General features: G+C 38.5%; 1 protein-coding gene across 1 annotated transcript in view; it reads left to right on the top strand.

Annotated features, from left to right (window-relative positions):
• The window catches only part of abca1b (ATP-binding cassette, sub-family A (ABC1), member 1B), an 84,082-nt gene that overhangs the window by 49,796 nt on the left and 15,034 nt on the right, over nt 1-19,252 (top strand). The window contains exons 16-40 of the mRNA XM_056472321.1: nt 2,352-2,573; nt 4,775-5,090; nt 6,286-6,460; nt 6,911-7,042; nt 7,139-7,278; nt 8,171-8,308; nt 8,390-8,610; nt 8,692-8,767; nt 9,065-9,303; nt 9,392-9,443; nt 9,543-9,662; nt 9,752-9,900; nt 10,895-11,019; nt 11,102-11,200; nt 11,276-11,560; nt 11,643-11,781; nt 11,869-11,949; nt 12,629-12,798; nt 12,899-13,076; nt 13,148-13,263; nt 16,193-16,337; nt 16,445-16,568; nt 18,424-18,553; nt 18,676-18,796; nt 18,890-18,952. Coding sequence (XP_056328296.1) covers nt 2,352-2,573; nt 4,775-5,090; nt 6,286-6,460; nt 6,911-7,042; nt 7,139-7,278; nt 8,171-8,308; nt 8,390-8,610; nt 8,692-8,767; nt 9,065-9,303; nt 9,392-9,443; nt 9,543-9,662; nt 9,752-9,900; nt 10,895-11,019; nt 11,102-11,200; nt 11,276-11,560; nt 11,643-11,781; nt 11,869-11,949; nt 12,629-12,798; nt 12,899-13,076; nt 13,148-13,263; nt 16,193-16,337; nt 16,445-16,568; nt 18,424-18,553; nt 18,676-18,796; nt 18,890-18,952 — 3,756 coding nt within the window. The remainder of the gene's footprint in view (nt 1-2,351; nt 2,574-4,774; nt 5,091-6,285; nt 6,461-6,910; nt 7,043-7,138; nt 7,279-8,170; nt 8,309-8,389; nt 8,611-8,691; nt 8,768-9,064; nt 9,304-9,391; nt 9,444-9,542; nt 9,663-9,751; nt 9,901-10,894; nt 11,020-11,101; nt 11,201-11,275; nt 11,561-11,642; nt 11,782-11,868; nt 11,950-12,628; nt 12,799-12,898; nt 13,077-13,147; nt 13,264-16,192; nt 16,338-16,444; nt 16,569-18,423; nt 18,554-18,675; nt 18,797-18,889; nt 18,953-19,252) is intronic.

Below are 19,252 nucleotides of genomic sequence, written 5' to 3' on the forward strand. Positions count from 1 at the left end.
ATAAAACAAATAAGACTTTCTCCAGAAGAAAAAAATATTATCAGACATACTGTAAAAATTTCCTTGCTCTGTTGAACATCATTTGGAAGACGAGTCTTCGCTGAGGCCAGCTTCCAGCCTCCACCACTGAGACTGCAGCTCTGCACAAGACGTTTGGCCAGCGGAGAAATTAAAATGGTCGTGCCCAACTGAGCCTGGTTTCTCTCAAGGTTTTTTTCTTCACTTCCGCCATTTAGTGAAGTTTTTTTCCCCTCTCCGCTGTCGCCACTGGCTTGCATGGTTCGGGATCTATAGAGCTGCGCATCGTTGGATTTGCTCTTCAGTGTTTGGACTCTCATTAGTGATTATTAAACCACACTGAACTGAGCTCAACTGAACTGAACTTAAACACTACAAACTGAACTACACTGTTCCAATTTACTATGACCTTTTATGTGAAGCTGCTTTGACACAATCTACATTGTATAAGCGCTATACAAATAAAGGTGAATTGAATTGAATTGAAATATTTAAAAAAGAATAAAAATCAAAGGGAGGCTAATAATTCTGACTTCAACTGTATATTAAAGCAAATAAAAATGACTGAAACTCATTGATTAGAATTAGAAAGCTTTAGAATTAGAAATCTTTATTGTCCACACGTGTGGAAATCCATTTTTTAGCCTCCCAAAAATCACAAATACAAAACACAAAAACAGAGCACAAACACGAAGCTTCCTACACCACAGATTACCAACACATGACCCTGGCTATGAAACCACAGAATAACATACAAACTCCTTCATGGTCATTTATTCTATATGGTAATAGCAGACAGTGTGGGTCTGCTGTGGGGACTCTGTATCGTCTACCAGAAGGAAGCTTTTCAAATTCATAATAAAGAGGATGAGTGGAGTCCTGAACTATCTGTGAAGCTTTCCGTCTGGTCTGGTTTAAATACAGTTCCACAAGCTGTTTCTGGGGGTCCATTATGACCTTACTAGCTCTTTTAACAATCTTTGCAAGTTTATACTTGCTTCTAGCTCCAAATTTCCATACCAGCAAGAAATATTATCGGAAATAATACTTTCAACCAGACTGGTATAAACCTTCCTCAGAATACCTTTACTAACATTGAAACTATTTAATTTCCTTAAAAGAAAGAGTCTCTGTGTTGCCTTCTTATAGATATAGTGTGCGCGTTCACTAAAATTTAAACTACAACCTAAAATAATCCCTAAGTACTTAAAACAGTTTACAATCTCAACGTGTTGACCCTCAACAATAACAGGATGAAATATAGGCTGCCCTTCTCTACTCGTTCCTTAGTTTTCAAAGGATTTAGTGAAAAAGCACTCTCCTCGATCATGTCACCAGATGTTCTATGTGCTCAAAGTCCAAGCAATTCATTTATTTATTTTCTTTTTGGCTTAGTCCCTTTATTAATCAGGGGTCGCCACAGCGGAATGAACAGCTGGGAAATGTTTTACACAGTGGATGCCCTTCCAGCCGCAACCCAACACTGGGAAACACCCATACACTCTTGCATTAACATACATACACTACTGTCAACTTAGCTTATTCAATTCACCTATAGCGCATGTCTTTGGACTGTGGGGGAAACCGGAGCACCCGGAGGAAACCCACACCAACACGGAGAGAACATGCAAACTCCACACAGAAATGCCAAAGGCTCGAAAGCCAAGGCTCGAACCAGCGAACTTCTTGTTGTGAGGCGATCATGCTACCCACTGCGCCATCATAACGCCGAGAGAAACTCAGTAAATTACTGAAACTAATTCAACAGTTTGTCAAAGATTATAAAATAAACAAATAATAAACTATTGGACTGTGGCCTAAATTCCTTGTTAATCCCTTTGTAGTGACGTTACTAATAATACTAACAATTCTGTCATCAACTAAAACATAACTAAGCTATCTTTGATTATTAAAATAATATTGAATTAAAAATATTACATGTAAATCCAAAACAAAATGTATATAAAAATTCACAGCTAAATAAAATAAAAGTACCAGAATTGCAAAAGCAAGCTAAATAAAAACATTAAATATTTGAGAGAAAACTCTACTAGCAAATATGCAAAAATATATACAATAATAAAATATACAACAAAAATATATAAATAATACTTAAGTAACACTGTTACTATTAGTGGTATTTATTTATTAATAATATTTATTATTTATATGTAACATTTCTAGTAATTAGCAAAAATAAATGTAATTTTAAAAAATATTTTACTATAAAAGTATTGTAATAAATGATTATTAATTATTTAAATAATGAACTCCAACTCTGTTATTATTTAATAAAACAGTGATAATAACCCTGATTTCTTTTCCCTCTCCAGATGGGAAATCTCCTGCCCTATAGTGACCCTGGGGTCGTCTTCCTCTTCCTCGGGTCATTTGCCGTGGTGACCATCATGCAGTGTTTCCTGATCAGCACAGCATTTGCGCGTGCAAACCTGGCAGCGGCCTGCGGGGGCATCATCTACTTCACCCTCTACCTGCCTTATGTGCTGTGCGTGGCCTGGCAGGACTACGTGGGCTTCGCCGCCAAAGTCATCGCTGTGAGTACCTAAAGAAAACATCTTCACAATTACAAAGTGCAAAAGTGCATGTGCTGGTTATCATACAGTAAACTGCTAAAGGAATCTCGTTTACACTGCTTTCCTTATCTACAATGACTCATGGGTGCGATGGGAATATCTTTACTGTACAATTGCACTTTAAACCCACTGTAGGCTTTGGTTTCTGATCTGGCTAACCCTAGATTACAAGCAATCTTCGATATGAATAAGATCTGGTATACTAATACAAGAGTTCAGTTTAATGCGAACCAGAGTTTCTATGTGCCTTTTGATCACTAAAAACATGAGGTAGCACTTTATTTTGATGGTCCATTTGAATATTAGTAGACTGTCTGCTTAGTATCTGTTGATACTTCTCCTTCAACAGACATTTAAGTGACTATAAGATACTTTGCAAGTACATGTAAACTTACCCTAACCCCAACCTAACAGTCTACTTATAATCTAATGAGAATTAGTTGACATGTAGATGCAATGTAACTTAATTCAACAAACGGACCATCAAAACAAAGTGACCAAACATGATTTTTATTGTAATGTGTGTTTTACCATGCTACAGTAACATATAAATACTTTGTTTTAGTGTGCTTTCTTAACACTATCATATATTTTGCACATTCAATCAGTAGGAGGAGATTAGGTGGTCTTCATGTTGTCAGGTGGGCAAAGAACTGTCCTACACGAACTGCATTTAAAATCCAAGCCATTGATTATCCTGTTTATTCTATGGTCATTTATGAAGTTATAGACAAATGAAAGCTAGTGTAATAAAATAGCACAATGTTTGAACAAATTTTCATCAGTTATGACATGTTAATCCTGCTGAAAAATCCAGCTTAAACCAGCCTAGGCTGGTTGGCTGGTTTTAGCTGGTTGACCAGCCTGGTTTTAGAGAGATTTTGGCCATTTCCAGGCTGTTTTCCAGCCATTTCCAGCCTGGTTTAATCTGGACATATCTGGTTTTGGCTGGGCTCTCAGCCTGTCTAGGTTGGTCAAGCTGGTTTTAGCTGGTCATTTTCCAGGGTGACCAGCTAAGACCATGCTGGAAATGACTGGAATCCAGCCTGGAAATGTCCAAAACCCCTCTAAAACCAGGCTGGTCAACCAGCTAAAAGTAGCCAACCAGCCAAGGTTGTTTTTTTTAGTAGGGAAAGAGAAAGAAAGTGTGCCCGAGAGAGATTGTGTGTGTATAAATGTCTCAGTCATATCTAATAGCTCATAGTAACATGTGCTAGCTACCTCTTCACAAGAAGACACTTTTTTGAGCATGTTTGTGACTTGATCGATCAATTTTGACTCCCTGGTGAAGCACACATTATGGAGAGCTCACAGAGGAATGGAGGCTTCGACAACTGTCACTCGGTTGCTATGGTAACTGCTAAAAACTGATTGCAACCAGAGATTTTCTTACTATATGAAGATGAAAAACTGTCTATTACTTACTATTGGAGAAAGTGTAATGGCTAACGTGGATTCCACAAGTTACCTCAGCCAGTCATGTAATGGCATTATCACCTGTGGCTAGCATTTAGTTTTATGACAGATCTTGTGCTCTTGTTCTCTCGTCTTAAATATCGCACACGTAATTCTAATTTTAATTAATGCTGATATCATCAAAATCTCTCAACAAAAAGGTGATTAACATATTGATAATGAAGACGCAGTGCTCTGTAAGTTAACCGAAATATGTAATGTACATTTTATAAAAAATATTACACATAGTACACCACATGTAATATTGTATAGTAATGCCATAAATGGCTCCAAGCTGTCATGTCATTCCCTTCTATATTATTAGGGTAAAATAAACACATGGTTCACCTTTACATGTTAAACATGTTGAAGATTAGCAAACAGGCTGTCCATTCATTAAACAATAATCTATTTCCTCACAAAAGCTGTTTATTCAGTATAGTGATGCCTCTCTTCCATTGACATGCATTTAAAAAATGGCCTCTGGTCTCCTTCCCCCTGTACTGGCAGAACGAAAGCATTATCATTAGGGTTAGGATAATGAAGCAGGTTAGCATTAGCATTGGTTAAGAATCTGAGCTGCCTTTATAAGAATGCAACAGCAACAGCCTTAACTTACAGACATGGATAATGCAATTGTATTATAGATGGTGAAAAAATAATAAAAACTGACTTTATAACAACTTGCATCAATGTTGTGTCCACAGAGCTTACTGTCTCCGGTGGCGTTTGGCTTTGGCTGTGAGTATTTTGCCTTGTTTGAGGAGCAGGGTGTGGGTATTCAGTGGAATAACCTCTTCTCCAGCCCCGTGGAAGAGGACGATTACAACCTCACCACCTGCCTCATCCTCATGTACTTTGATGCCTTCCTGTATGGCGTCATGACCTGGTACATAGAAACGGTGTTCCCAGGGCAATATGGCATTCCCAGGCCATGGTACTTCCCTTTCACTAAATCCTACTGGTTTGGAGAGAACAGCACAAACAATACTGCAATACACGGAAAGAAGAGCAATGCAGGGGGTAAGAAATCATTGTGATTCAATATATATATAAAATCCCACATAGCAAAATTTCCCTGGCCCATGCAATCAGCTTCTGCTTGGCCCACATCCCGCAGTGAATTGTTCAATTCAATTCAATTAATCTTTATTTCTATAGTGCATTTACAATGTAGATTGTGTCAAAGCAGCTTAACATTTAAGTTCTAGTAAATTGAAACTGTCAGTCCAGTTTTCAGAGTTGAAGTTCAGTTTAGTTCAGTGTGGTTTCACTTTTCACTGCTGAAAGTCCAAACATTGAAGAGCAAATCCATCGATGCGCAACTCCTCAAGTCCCAAACCAAGCTAGCCATTGGCGAGGAACAAACTTCAACAATTGAAGAAAGTGAAGGAAAAAAGCCTTGAGAGAAAGTTCAGTCGGGCACAACCATTTCTGCTCTGGCCAAACCTCTTGTGCACAGCTGTAGTCAAGGCACCAGAGGCTGGAGAACGCTGAAAGTCCATTATGGAGAAGCTGCAGGTTTGTGTACGTCACCGACAGGTGTACAGGCTGGCCCAATATGGATCAATGTGGAGACTGATCTGTTGCTAAGGTCTTTAAAGGAATCAGTCTCATGCTCTCCACTCCTCCACGACAACCACAGCATCTGCTCAGGATACGGCCTGGTCCAGGATTATGGAGACCTCATTCAAGGTTGGCATTATGGTAGATGACTAGAACAAGTCTGGCTTCCAGACAAGGGCCAACCTGGACCATATCTGGCATCAGCCAAGTCTCAACCAAGTCTCAACCAAGTAAATAACTGAGCCTGAACTGGGCCAGATATGTTGGTGTGTAATGACTGCAATGCAATTGATAGAACCATGAAGCTTTGTGCTTTAAGCACACATGGGTGTGCTTTTTCTGAAAGCGACCTGATTGGTAGAATTTTTCACTTTATTGAAAAATAATTTAATTGTATTTTAAATGTGGGTCAAGATAGGCCAAACTTACATAGCTCACATAAAAAATGTTACATCTGGGACAAATGCCTTAAAGATGGTGCAACCTCTGCCGAACCCATGTTTGTCCTACATGCTGTATGCCTGCTGTGCCAGCTTTATGCCAAATCTGGGCCAGAATTCTTTGCTACTTGGGATTAAGTGCCAAATGTGAAAGACATGTTTAATTAAAAAGAGCAAACATTTTAATCTGTCTTGTGTTGTTGTTTTTAAAGCCGTTTGCATTGAAGAGGAACCTACCCACCTTAAACTGGGAGTTTACATTGAGAATCTTGTGAAAGTCTATCGGCATGGTAAAAAGCTAGCTGTGGATGGGTTGACACTTGGTTTTCATGAAGGTCAAATAACGTCCTTCCTGGGTCACAACGGAGCTGGAAAAACCACAACCATGTAAGTTCAGATTTCTAATTAAAATCATATACTGTTTTTTAGGTTAGCAGTAAAACCTATTTTTAATATTAACTACTTTTGTTCAGCGAGGAGAGAGGTAGCAATAGAGACGATTTTATAATGTGGTCATTTTAAATTGTAAAAAATATTTCACAATATCTTGATAAAACTTCAGTTTAAGTACCAATTCTCACTATTAATTATTGTCTTATCACCTGACTATTATGAAAATACTAGTGGTTTATTAGTACTAATTCTACCCAACACCTAAACCTAACTATTACCTTATTAACTATTTAAAAGCAGCAAATTAGGAGATCATAAAGCGACAGTCATAGTTAATGGTTCATAAATAGCAAGAATTGTACCTTAAAATAAAGTTTGACCCAGTTTTTTTCTATTAATTTGGATACAAAATCTAACCTCTCAATTGATCTTCAATGTTTTTAGGTCTATCCTCACTGGCCTTTTCCCTCCCACCTCTGGCACTGCATACATCATGGGCAAAGACATTCGTTCAGAGCTAAGTTCAATCAGGCAGAGCCTCGGAGTGTGTCCACAACACAACGTCCTCTTCAGCATGTAAGTGCCATCATCAGACCTTCAAAACCCAAACACTAACAATTCTTCAACACATTTCTTTGTATAAATCAAAACCGCATTTGCTTGATATTTCAGGTTGACAGTAGAAGAGCACATCTGGTTCTATGCTCGTCTGAAGGGTCTGTCCGAGGAAGAAGTGAAGGCAGAGATGGAACAGATCTTGTGTGACACTGGCCTTCCACACAAACGCAAATCCAGAACCAGCCAGTTGTCAGGTTGGTGATATTATAACCTGGGCCCAGTTGCATGAAAGTCCTTAAGCTAAGAAATCCCTTAGTTTGAAAGTTAGGGATACACTTAGTAAAACTTGGGATGCAAGAACAAAAACCTAAAGGTCAACCTAAAGGTCAACCTAAGAAGGCTGCTTTTAAGTATTTCCCCTTAATGATCTAAGTCACAGGTGTCAAAGCCAGTTCCTGGAGAGCCGGAGCTCTGCACAGTTTAGTTCCAACCCTAATTAAACACACCTGAGCAAACTAATTGAGTCCTTCAGGCTTGTTTGAAACCTACAGGTAGGTGTGTTGAAGCAGGGTTGGAACTATACTGTGCAGGGCTGCAGCTCTCAAGGAACTGACTTTGACACCAGTGATCTAAGTGTTCCATTAATCATTGCTACAAAGCTCCCTTAAATGAGCAAACAACACTCAGAATGTATGCATTCTCAGGAAGACTCGCAGGATTGTAAAATCTGTGCAGGAGTGCATCTATATAAAGCTACAGTTTCTATGTGATCCCAGCCGGTCCTTCATACATAATGTCAGGATCGGCTCGATAAGGGAACGTCTCGACTTGCTTAACAGAAAGTAAGCAGCACAGATAATGTGTATTGCAGAGTTTCAGTTACGATCTGTTACTATAGCAACCGCGATGCCTGTTGCTGTATGTGGCCAGAAACTACAGTGAAACACTTAGAAAAGGCACTTAGGTAAGGGTGACAGTTAAGAAGATTGTTGCAACTCTCTTAATGAAATCCCTTACCTCAAGGATTCCCCCCTCCCTCAGGGACACCTTTGTGTTAAATTACTTAAGGACTTTATGCAACCAGTCACATAATTTTTGTTTGTTGGTTGGTTTTATTGGTTGCAAACTCCTTTTGTTGTTCATCAGGTGGTATGCAGAGGAAGCTCTCAGTAGCTCTTGCTTTTGTTGGAGGGTCAAAGGTTGTCATTCTGGACGAGCCTACCGCTGGTGTGGATCCATACGCTCGTAGAGGCATTTGGGACCTTCTACTGAAGTATCGTGCAGGTAACCACATAATGCATTTAGCCATTTGTTGTTCATTTTGTATTTGTAATTGATGAAATTTACCACCATGCCTTTTTTCAGGTCGTACAATACTTCTTTCCACCCATCATATGGATGAAGCAGACATTCTGGGTGATCGAATTGCCATCATCTCCCATGGAAAGCTTTGCTGTGTAGGCTCCTCGCTGTATCTTAAGACTCAACTGGGAACTGGATACTATCTTACATTAGTGAAGAAGAACACTGAGCCTTCTCTCAGTTCTTGCAGGAACTCAAGTAGCACCGTGTCCTTTGTTAAGAAAGTAAGTACACTTCAGGTTGCAAAAACAAACACTGAGTAATTTGGTAAGCCGCTAAGTGCTGTTGTTTGATTGATTTTCTAGGATGATAATGCATCTGAGAGCAGTTCGGATGCTGGTCTAGGTAGCGACCAAGAGAGTGAAGCTGCCACAGCAATTGGTAAGACAACACCTGATCTACAACCTTAAAGAAACACTCCACTTTTTTGGAAAACAGTCATTTTACAAGTTACCTTGAGTTAAATAGCTGAGTTTAACAATTTTTTAATCCATTCAGCCGATCTCCAAAGCTAAGCTAAAAATGCTATGAATAGACCTGGAGATTGGCGGAATGGATTCAAAAATGGTAAAATTCATCTGTTTAACTCTAGGGGATTTGTAAAATAAGCCTATTTCTTATTTTTTGCTCATCCTATCCTATGTGAGCTATTACTAAAGTGTTTACTTTACTCTGCAGGAACTTCCTGGCCTGAATCTCCCGTGGTTCCAGTTGATGTAACCCTCATTTCCAGGCTAATCCTAAAGCATGTTCCTGCTGCCCGCATGGTGGAAGACCTCGGCCATGAGATCACATATGTGTTGCCATATGAGTCTGCTAAAAACGGTGCTTTTGTTGAGCTCTTCCATGACCTGGATGATCGGCTTGCTGACCTTGGCATTTCCAGCTATGGTGTCTCAGATACCACACTTGAAGAGGTATGGTACAGTTTCTAGTGGCTTTCTTTTTCTCAACAGCAAACTGATTTGGGATTTTTTTTAATCAATCAATGTTCTCTGTTTATAGATTTTCCTTAAAGTGGCCGAGGACAGTGGAGTTGACACCGAAATGCTCTCAGGTAAATTTGAAGCTCACTACTGCCTCTCAGGTAAACTGAATAAGGAAAGCATAAAGTACAGAGGAAATATCTGATCTTGTATTTTTATTATTGTGTTAGACGGAACTCTGCCGGTGCGCAGACAGAGACGACATGCATTTGGTGCAGATCACCAGAGCTGCCTGAAACCCCTGACCGAAGATGATAGCTTTGACTGCAATGAATCTGAGGGTGATCCAGGTAGAACCCTAAAACATGCCTACGGTTGCGTTAGACTCAGACAAATATCTCAATGTTCTTGTTTGTGCTGTCCACCATTTGATCACCAGAATCCAAAGAGACAGACTATTTGAGTGGGTCCGATGGCAAAGGATCATATCAAGTGAAAGGCTGGAGTTTGAAGAGGCAGCAGTTTGTGGCTTTATTGTGGAAGAGACTGCTATATGCTCGCCGCTCAAGAAAAGGCTTCTTTGCACAGGTACAAATGAGAAATATACCATAGTCTGTAAAAAAATTACCAATGATTTCAATGTTTCTGCAAAGCATTATAACTACAAGTAGCTAATAGAGACTATTGGTACCAATGATTTACATAATCACCCAAAACACTGTAAGTTGTAAACTCAGTCTTGGATGGCTGGTGTCCTGCAGATTTCAGCTCCAACTTGCCTCAACACACCTGCATGGATGTTTCTAAAAAGCTTAGCAAGAGCTTGACTAGCTAGCCCAGGTGTGTCCGATCAGGGTTGGAACTAAACTTTGCAGGACACCGGCCCTCCAGGACCAAGCATGTGCACCCCTGGTACAGACTATTGGTGCCTATTTGTTTCTATGATTCTCACATACATTGTAAGGCATGCAGCTCATAGAGACTGTTGGTGTCTTTGGTTTGTGATTGTGTTGGTGCCAATAGTCTCGAAATGCATAGTTCTGCAAAAAAAGAAAATGTACTCATTATTTACTCAACCTCAAGTGGTTCCAAAGCTTTATGAGATTCTTTCTTCTGTTGAACCCAAACATACTCAGAATAAAGACCAAAACCTGTAACCACCGACCTCCAAAATAGGAAACACAGATACCATGGAAGTCAGTGGTTAGAGGTTTTCAGCTTTCTTCAAAATATGTTCATTTGAGTCAGCGCCTATGGCCCAGTGATTAGTGTGCTGATATATAGTGCAACAGCGATTCCAGGCATCCCGAGTTCGAGTCCCTGCTTATGGACTTTTCCCGATTCCACCTCTCCTCTTTCTCCAACTTCACTTGCTGTCATTCTACTGTCTTAAGGCAAAATTGTCAAAAAATACATCTTTAAAAAGTCTTATTTTGGATTTAGCAGAAGAAAGAAACTCGTAAAAGTCAGAAACAAGTAAAGGGTGAGCAAAGAATGGCAGAATTTACATTTTTGGGTGAACAATCTCTTTAATTAGGCCTACAGTGCTTTTCACAAACACTCACTTTGATTGTCTTTACAGATCGTTCTTCCTGCTGTGTTTGTGTGCATCGCTCTGGTATTCAGTCTCATTGTGCCCCCATTTGGAAAATATCCCAGTCTGGCTCTTAATCCCTGGATGTATGAAGAACAGTTTATGTTCTTCAGGTACGTAAAGACAACATGCCACTCAGCATTGATTTAACATATTTGTAAGGAACCACTATAAACAGTCATTTTGTGTTAACAGTGAAGATGCTCCTTATGACGTAAGCACACATAAGTTACTCAGAGCTTTGTTTGATGATCCTGGCTTTGGAACGCGATGCATGAAAGGAAAACCAATTCCGTAAGTAACATACAGTAAATTGTATTACTTTTTTAGTTAAGTAAATAGCTAAGTTGTCTTTTCTCATGGTGTTAGGGATGCTCCCTGTACAATGGGTGATGAGGAATGGTCTACACCAGAAGTGCCAGAAAGCATAATGGAGATTTTAACAACAAAGAACTGGACCATGAATGACCCATCGCCTGCTTGTGAGTGCAGCTGTAATGGCAAAAAGAAGATGCTCCCAGAATGCCCTGCGGGTGCAGGTGGTCTACCACCTCCTCAGATTAAGATCAGTGAAACTGAGACCCTCCAGAACCTGACAGGACGAAACATCTCAGACTATCTAGTGAAGACCTATGCACAGATCATTGGGAAAAGGTATGACCTGATTGTATGATTGTTTAACTGAAATGAATTCCATAGTTTCATCCAGTGCGTTAACAAATGGATCCCTTGACAGCTTAAAAAACAAGATCTGGGTGAACGAATTCAGATATGGAGGATTTTCGTTGGGAGCCAGAAGCACTCAGGTACTTCCTCCAGCTGAGGAGATTGACGACGCCATCTCTAGAGTCAGGGAGATCTTCCAACTGGGGAAGGTATATAAAAAACGATAACTATTACAATAAGATTCTGACAGCTGACAGGAATATTATGTGAAGTATTTATTTTCTTTACACTTTTAGGACTCAGGATCAGCAGCCGACCGTTTCTTGAAAAGCCTGTCTACATTTATCAATGGGTTGGACACTAAGAATAATGTCAAGGTCAGTGACATCTGGTGGATCTGGCGGGTGTGATGGTGATGTTAGCGATCTCAGAAGTGAAGAGGCGGGGTTGGTTGGGGGATTGTGGGGGGGCGGGGTGTGACGTTAGCTATGGGGTGGTTAACCGGTCACTGGGCCCCTAAATTGCCAGGGCCCTATGCACTCTGTCACCCTTTTCCCACACCTTACTATGCCCCTGCTCATTTATAACCATAATAAGAGCTATGTGATATGACACGATGCATAAACAGGATTTAAATGTGTTATTACATGTGTTTGTTGCCAAAGTTCCACAGTTTATATGTTAAAATAACAAAATATGCATTTAAAGAGACCTTATGCCTCGCTGAATACATTTATAGCTCTCTGCCTCTCCCATTTTTTCAAAATAAGAGTCCCACAAATGTAGCATGTTTAATACAACCTTATATATACTTAGAATTAAAGAAACACATATATTGTTGTAATCTCATAGGAAATGTGGCCAATCAATGGGGTGTGCATAACTGAATCCCATTAGTGACATAACAGTCTTGTGTTTTGTTCCAATTAGCCTCTCTTTCTTGGTCATTTCCATCTCTTATTCACCTATATCCAGATTTTTATTCTATGGCACCTTTAAGCTGCTAAACTATAGAACTATTTCTGATTTATATTAGTGTCTTGTTTTTATTTTCAGATTTGGTTCAATAACAAGGGCTGGCACAGTATTGGGGCCTTCCTCAATGTAATGAACAACGGTATCTTGCGTGCCAACTTACCACCTGGTAAAGACCCCAGTGAGTTTGGCATCACTGCGTTCAACCATCCACTCAATCTGACCAAGGAACAGCTTTCTCAAGTGGCCCTGTAAGTCCTGAAATAATGATTCAATGAAATGCAAATAACATCAATGACATTTTTTATTGGATCATCATTGTTTTAACATCTCTGATTTACGGCTTTTCAGGATGACTACCTCAGTAGACGTGCTGGTTTCCATATGCGTGATCTTCGCCATGTCCTTCGTCCCCGCCAGCTTTGTTGTCTTCCTCATTCAAGAGCGAGTGAACAAAGCCAAGCACATGCAGTTTATCAGTGGTGTTCAACCATATCTCTACTGGCTGGCCAACTTTCTCTGGGATATGGTGAGTGTCTGCTTTATATGCTACAATCCATCCAACTATGCCATACATCTAATATCTGTTTTCTGGTACAGTGCAATTATGTTGTTCCTGCCACTCTGGTGATCCTGATCTTTGTGTGCTTTCAACAAAAAGCCTACGTTTCCGCCACCAACTTGCCTGTTCTTGCCCTGCTCCTGCTTCTATATGGGTAAGACATTCTTATGTAGCTAGTATGACAATCACTTTCAAATGAGGAGCCTTTTCGGCAGAAATGGAAGATGTGCTAGCTTTTGCACAATATGTCTTTAAGCGGCTGATCACTTCATGCATTTTTCTGATTGGATAGCTATCTGACTGTGAAAAGTGAAAGTGTAAAGGCTCTCTATAATTCATTTGAGATGGAAATCCGATCTCTCAAACCACTGAAGGAGGTGGTCTGGGATGCATTCCAGACGAAACTGGACAAGTCTAAATGTTGAAATTTACTCCACCCAAAATGTATAAAATAAACATATGAGAGTGTTATGAGCCATACGACATTATAGAATCAAAAATGCAACATGCAACACCACAGATGATGTTCAATGTTACCGATATATACATATTCTACATTTATAAATATTCATAACAGTCCAAAAATGAGTACACCCAAATTTATGTATTAAAGAAAAATATTAAATACAAATTTAAAAGAGGAAAAATCAAGAGAAGCTATAAAATGAAAAATTTTGTTGAAATTTTGTAGGTTGTAACTTTTTTGCAATATTTTGCTTGAATTTAATTGTATTATCTTTCAATTTCTAAATATGTTTTGTGACTAAAATATTATTGTAATAAATATACATATATACAAATACATTGCCTATATTCATGGATGGAAAATGGATAAAAATATTCATTTTCAAAATGGGGTGTACTCAATTATGCTGAGCACATATATACAGTTGAAGTCAGAATTATTAGCCCCCCTGTTTATTTTATTTTCTGAAGAATTTTTTTCAGCACATTTCTAAACATAATAGTTTTAATAACTCATTTCTAATAACTGATTTATTTTATCTTTGCCATGATGACAGTAAATAATATTTTACTAGATATTTTTTCAGGACACTTCTATACAGCCTAAAGTGACATTTAAAGGCTTAACTAGGTTAATGAGGTTAACTAGGCCGGTTAGGGTTATTAGGCAAGTTATTGTATAAAGATGGTTTGTTCTGTTGAGTATCGGGAAAAAAATAGCTTAAAGGGGCTAATAATTTTGACCTTAAAATAGTTTCTAAAAAATTAAAAACTGCTTTTATTCTAGACGAAATAAAACAAATAAGATTTTCTCCAGAAGAAAAATATTATCAGACATACTGTGAAAATTTTCTTGCTCTGTTAAACATCATTTGGAAAATATTTAAAAAAGAAAAAAAAAATTCAAAGGGGGGCTAATAATTCTGACTTCAACTGTATGTGTGTATATATATATAAATATATATATATATATATATATATATATATATATATATATATATATATATATATATATATATATATATATATATATATATATATATATATATAACTTTGAATAATTTATTTTGTGCAATATACAATATATATATATATATATATATATTTGTATATTGCACAAAATAAATTATTCAAAGTTTCTTTCCTATTGAACTGGTCTATCCTTTGTTGCCTAGAAATTATATATTCATATACGACTGATACAGATTACTAGAATGCATATAAATATCATTTATAACTCTGAATCGAGTGATGGCATTCTAATGTTTTGGTTTATAATGAAAGCTCTGTAATTTAATACTTTAGAGATGTTTTGATTTTTTTTTTATTTTGTTTTTGACTGGTCATTGACCATTAAATGTTAAAATTAGAATGTTACATTCATATCAAATGGCAGCATTAACAACAGAGAAGCATCACGCACATGTAGTAGAATATCTCTGTGAAAGGAGAGGGAAAATAATAGAGAAATACAACATTTCATTTGTTTACAAAGGCACAGTGTTTTGTTCTTGGTAGAGGTTATACACAAATTATGACAAAAATAGACGTTTCATTTATTTAGCCTATAAATTGGGCGACATGGTGGCTCAGTGGTTAGCAATGTCGCCTCACAACAAGAAGGTTGCTGGTTCAAGTCCCGGCTGGGCCAGTTGGCATTTCTTTGTGGAGTTTGCATGTTCTTCCCGTGTTGCCGTGGATTTACACCGGGTGCTCCGGTTTCCCCCACAGTCCAAAGACATGCGGTACAGGTAAATTGAACTGAATTGGCCATAGTGTATGTGTGTGAATGAGTGTGTATGGATGTTTCCCAGTGATGGGTTGCAGCTGGAAGTGCATCTGCTGTGTAAAACATATGCTGCATAAGTTGGCGGTTCATTCCACTATGAATGAAGAATGAATGAAAACTGTAATTACGGAGCACATCTTTACTTAAACACAAGTGAAGTACAAAGCCTATAAATAACCCCGTTTGTATACCAAATAATTTTTGTGTAAAAATAGTTTAGATTTTATAAAATGCACATTCTGACATTTTAGTCAATGTAACCCAGCTAAATTTGCATATATTGCAAGATTTGAAGAATCATATCTGTTTAGCAAAGACACATTGATGCACTGTAAAAAATGAATGACAAAGTCATGACAACAAATTTTAATAAGCTAATCAGGTTTTGACAAAATCTTTTAAGTTATACAAATTTTTACTTAATATTTTTAGTCGGTTTTGAGATGACTAAAATTTTTTATTTCTCTGGTGGATGTACAAGAGAATGGCAGGTGTGAATGGCACTCGCAAGAGGTTTTTGAGATCTCGAAAAGCGTACACAGCAGCCTCTGGAGGACAACAAAAACTGTAATAAAAAACGTACCTTTTTGGGACATATTTAGTGCTCTCCAGAAATGTATACTTGGGTACGTATCCATAATGAGCCTGGATTGCAAAAGTCTGATTCCTAGATATGGTTGATATGGTCCCCCACATGGGGTCTTTGCATGCTTCCTGTATTAAAAGAAACGAAAGGGCTCAGCTTCATATTCCTTCTGTGGGGCCTGTATATAGTCGGGGGTCTATCAATACACACAAAAAATTAATCATTAATCTCATCTCTCCTCAGATGGTCCATCACTCCTCTTATGTACCCAGCGTCCTTCCTCTTTAAAATCCCCAGCACTGCTTACGTGGTTCTTACAAGCGTCAACATCCTCATTGGGATCAATGGCAGCATTTCCACTTTTGTCATGGAGTTATTTGGAAATCATGTAAGAAATCACTGTTGTTTGTTTTCCTATCCTAAGGCAGGATTGCATTGGTATTTAATTCACTAGTGCACATCATGATTTCTGAAGCCTCTCATCCTCTGATACAGGAGATTGGTGGTATTAATGACATCCTGAAGAATGTTTTGCTCATCTTCCCCCATTTCTGCCTGGGCCGAGGTCTCATCGACATGGTGAAGAATCAGGCCATGGCTGACGCTCTGGAGAGATTTGGTAAGAACAGCTTGCTCTGATTTATGTGCAGCTTTTTTCTGGATGTAGGAATATAAACGCTTAAGAACACATATGAAATTTGACTTAACTTGAATAAAAATGCTCCACAATGAATTTTCTATAAAACATACACAGTTGTTTAATAAGGATTTGTTGTCTTTGCTATTAGCAGTTGGTATTTGCATGTTAAGTGCTTTGGCCTGAATAACTGTATACCCAAATTGCAAAAATAAAAATGTCTTCAGGATTTGCTGATTTACCTACACTCACCAGCCACTTTATTAGGTACACTATACTAGTACCAGGTTGGACCCAATTTTGCCCTCAGAATCCTTCATGGCATAGATTCAACAAGGTACTGGAAAAATTCCTCAAAGATTTTGGTCCATATTGACATGATAGCATCACAGTTAATGCAGATTTGTCGGCTCCACATCCATGATGCGAATCTCCCGTTCCACCAAATCCCAAAGGTGCACTATTGGATTAACATCTGGTGACTGTGGAGGCCATTTGAGCACATTTGAAACCAGTCTGAGATGATTCGCTCTTTATGAAATGGCGCGTTATCCTACTGGAAGTAGCCATCAAAAGATGGATACACTGAGGTCATGGATGGACATGGTTATGGATGGACATGGTCAGCAACAATACTTAGGTATGCTGTGGCGTTGACACGATGCTCAAATGGTACTAATAGGCACAAAGTGTGGCAAGAAAGCATCCTCCACACCATTACACCACCACCGGCCTGAACCGTTGATATAAGTAAGGATGGATCCATGCTTTCATGTTGTTGACGCCAAATTCTGACCCTACCATCCGAATGTCGCAGCAAAAATCGAGACTCATCAGACCAGGCAACGTTTTTCCAATCTTCTATTGTCCAATTTTGGTGAGCCTATGTGAATCGTATCGGTTGTAACGGGTGGTTATTTGAGTTTCGGTTGCCTTTCTATCAGCTGGAACCAGTCTGGCCATTCTTCTCTGACCTCGGGCATCAACAAGGCATTTGCACCCACAGAACTGCCATCCACTGGATATGTTCTCTGTATTGGACCATTCTCTGTAAACCCTAGAGATGGCTGTGTGTGAAAATCCCAGTAGATCAGCAGTTTCTGAAATGCTCAGACCAGCCCGTCTGGCACCAACAACCATGCCATGTTCAAAGTCACTTAAATCACATTTCTTCTCCATTCTGATGCTCGGTTTAAACTGCAGCAGATCTAAATGCATTGAGTTGCTGCCATGTGATTGGCTGATTAGAAATTTGTGTTAACAAGCAGTTGGACAGGTGTATCTATTAAAGTGGCCGGTGAGTGTATAAAACTCATTATACAATATAAATAAATTAGAAACTTATTATAAAAATGGCAATCTCTACTTTTTTCTTAATCGTCAACATCTGACAATTTTTCTCAAAATAATTGCAACTGTGTATTTGGCAACTTCTGGAAAACTCTTCTTTTGACACTTTTCCTATAATTTCTTCTCAGAATTGTGAGATATAAACATAGCATTGTGTGTTTAACTCCAAATTGAAGCTTATATTTCACAATTCTAGAATTAATTTTTTCACAATTCTTTTTGAAGTTGCCAGATGCAAAAATGATTTTCTACCGTGGCTTAAATAAATTTCTGATAGATCTTATAAATATGTGTTTAAGGTAATTTAATTGAAATATTAACCTGTCAGTGTTCCAGTTACAGTTATCATTCTTAAATTTAAATATGTTAATTATAAATTATAAAAGTTTTATACTTTAAAAGTACACTGTCCTCTGTATTAACTGAGTAATTCATTACCGCTGAGGTAAATGTAGTAGATGCTAAACCCTCTCGTACCTTACATTAGGTGAGAACCGTTTCCGTTCTCCACTGGAGTGGGACATGGTGGGCAAGAATCTTTTTGCTATGGCTGTGGAAGGAGTGGTTTTCTTCATCATCACCGTCTTCATCCAGTACAGATTCTTCTTTGAACCTAAGTAAGCATCATCACAACATGATATTCAGAAAGGACTGCCAGTGCCAAATGAACTGGCAGTGAAGTTATGGATGAACATAGTTTCTCTAAGATCTAAAGTGATGATTTGGTTCTTCTCTTCAGGTCTTTATGTCCTAAATTGAGTCCGATTGGAGAGGAAGATGAGGATGTGGCCAGAGAGAGGCAGAGGATCATGAGTGGAGCCGGACAGGGAGACATTCTCGAACTTCGACAGCTCACTAAGGTCAGATAATCATCACACACAACAACCAAAGAATCTAGAATTCGGTGACGTAAATGGAACCTTCATTTTTTGTGTCATCTACTACTTTTACAGGTGTACAAGCGGAAGCAGAAGCCTGCAGTGGATCGTCTGTGTGTTGGCATTCCTCCAGGAGAGGTAATTGATGACACCTACTGGTATCATTTTACCTGAAGGGGGTGTTTTTCGCCCCATTGACTTCCATTCATATTCAGACCGGAAACCCATGTGACAAGTTTTGCATGTTGCTGCATTCGAAAGTTCAAGTCTGGTGAACTCTGAGACTTTGCATCAAGTGAATGCATGAGACCAATGGAAGATTAAAACATGACCCCTCTGTACATAAATGTAACATATGGAGCAACTGTTCCTTTTAATCAGTAGCTATGTTTCAACCCACGTTTTTTATGCACATTTTGGATATGCGCAAAAAAATGG

Source organism: Danio aesculapii, chromosome 14 (assembly GCF_903798145.1).
Source record: "Danio aesculapii chromosome 14, fDanAes4.1, whole genome shotgun sequence".
Lineage (NCBI taxonomy): Eukaryota > Metazoa > Chordata > Actinopteri > Cypriniformes > Danionidae > Danio > Danio aesculapii.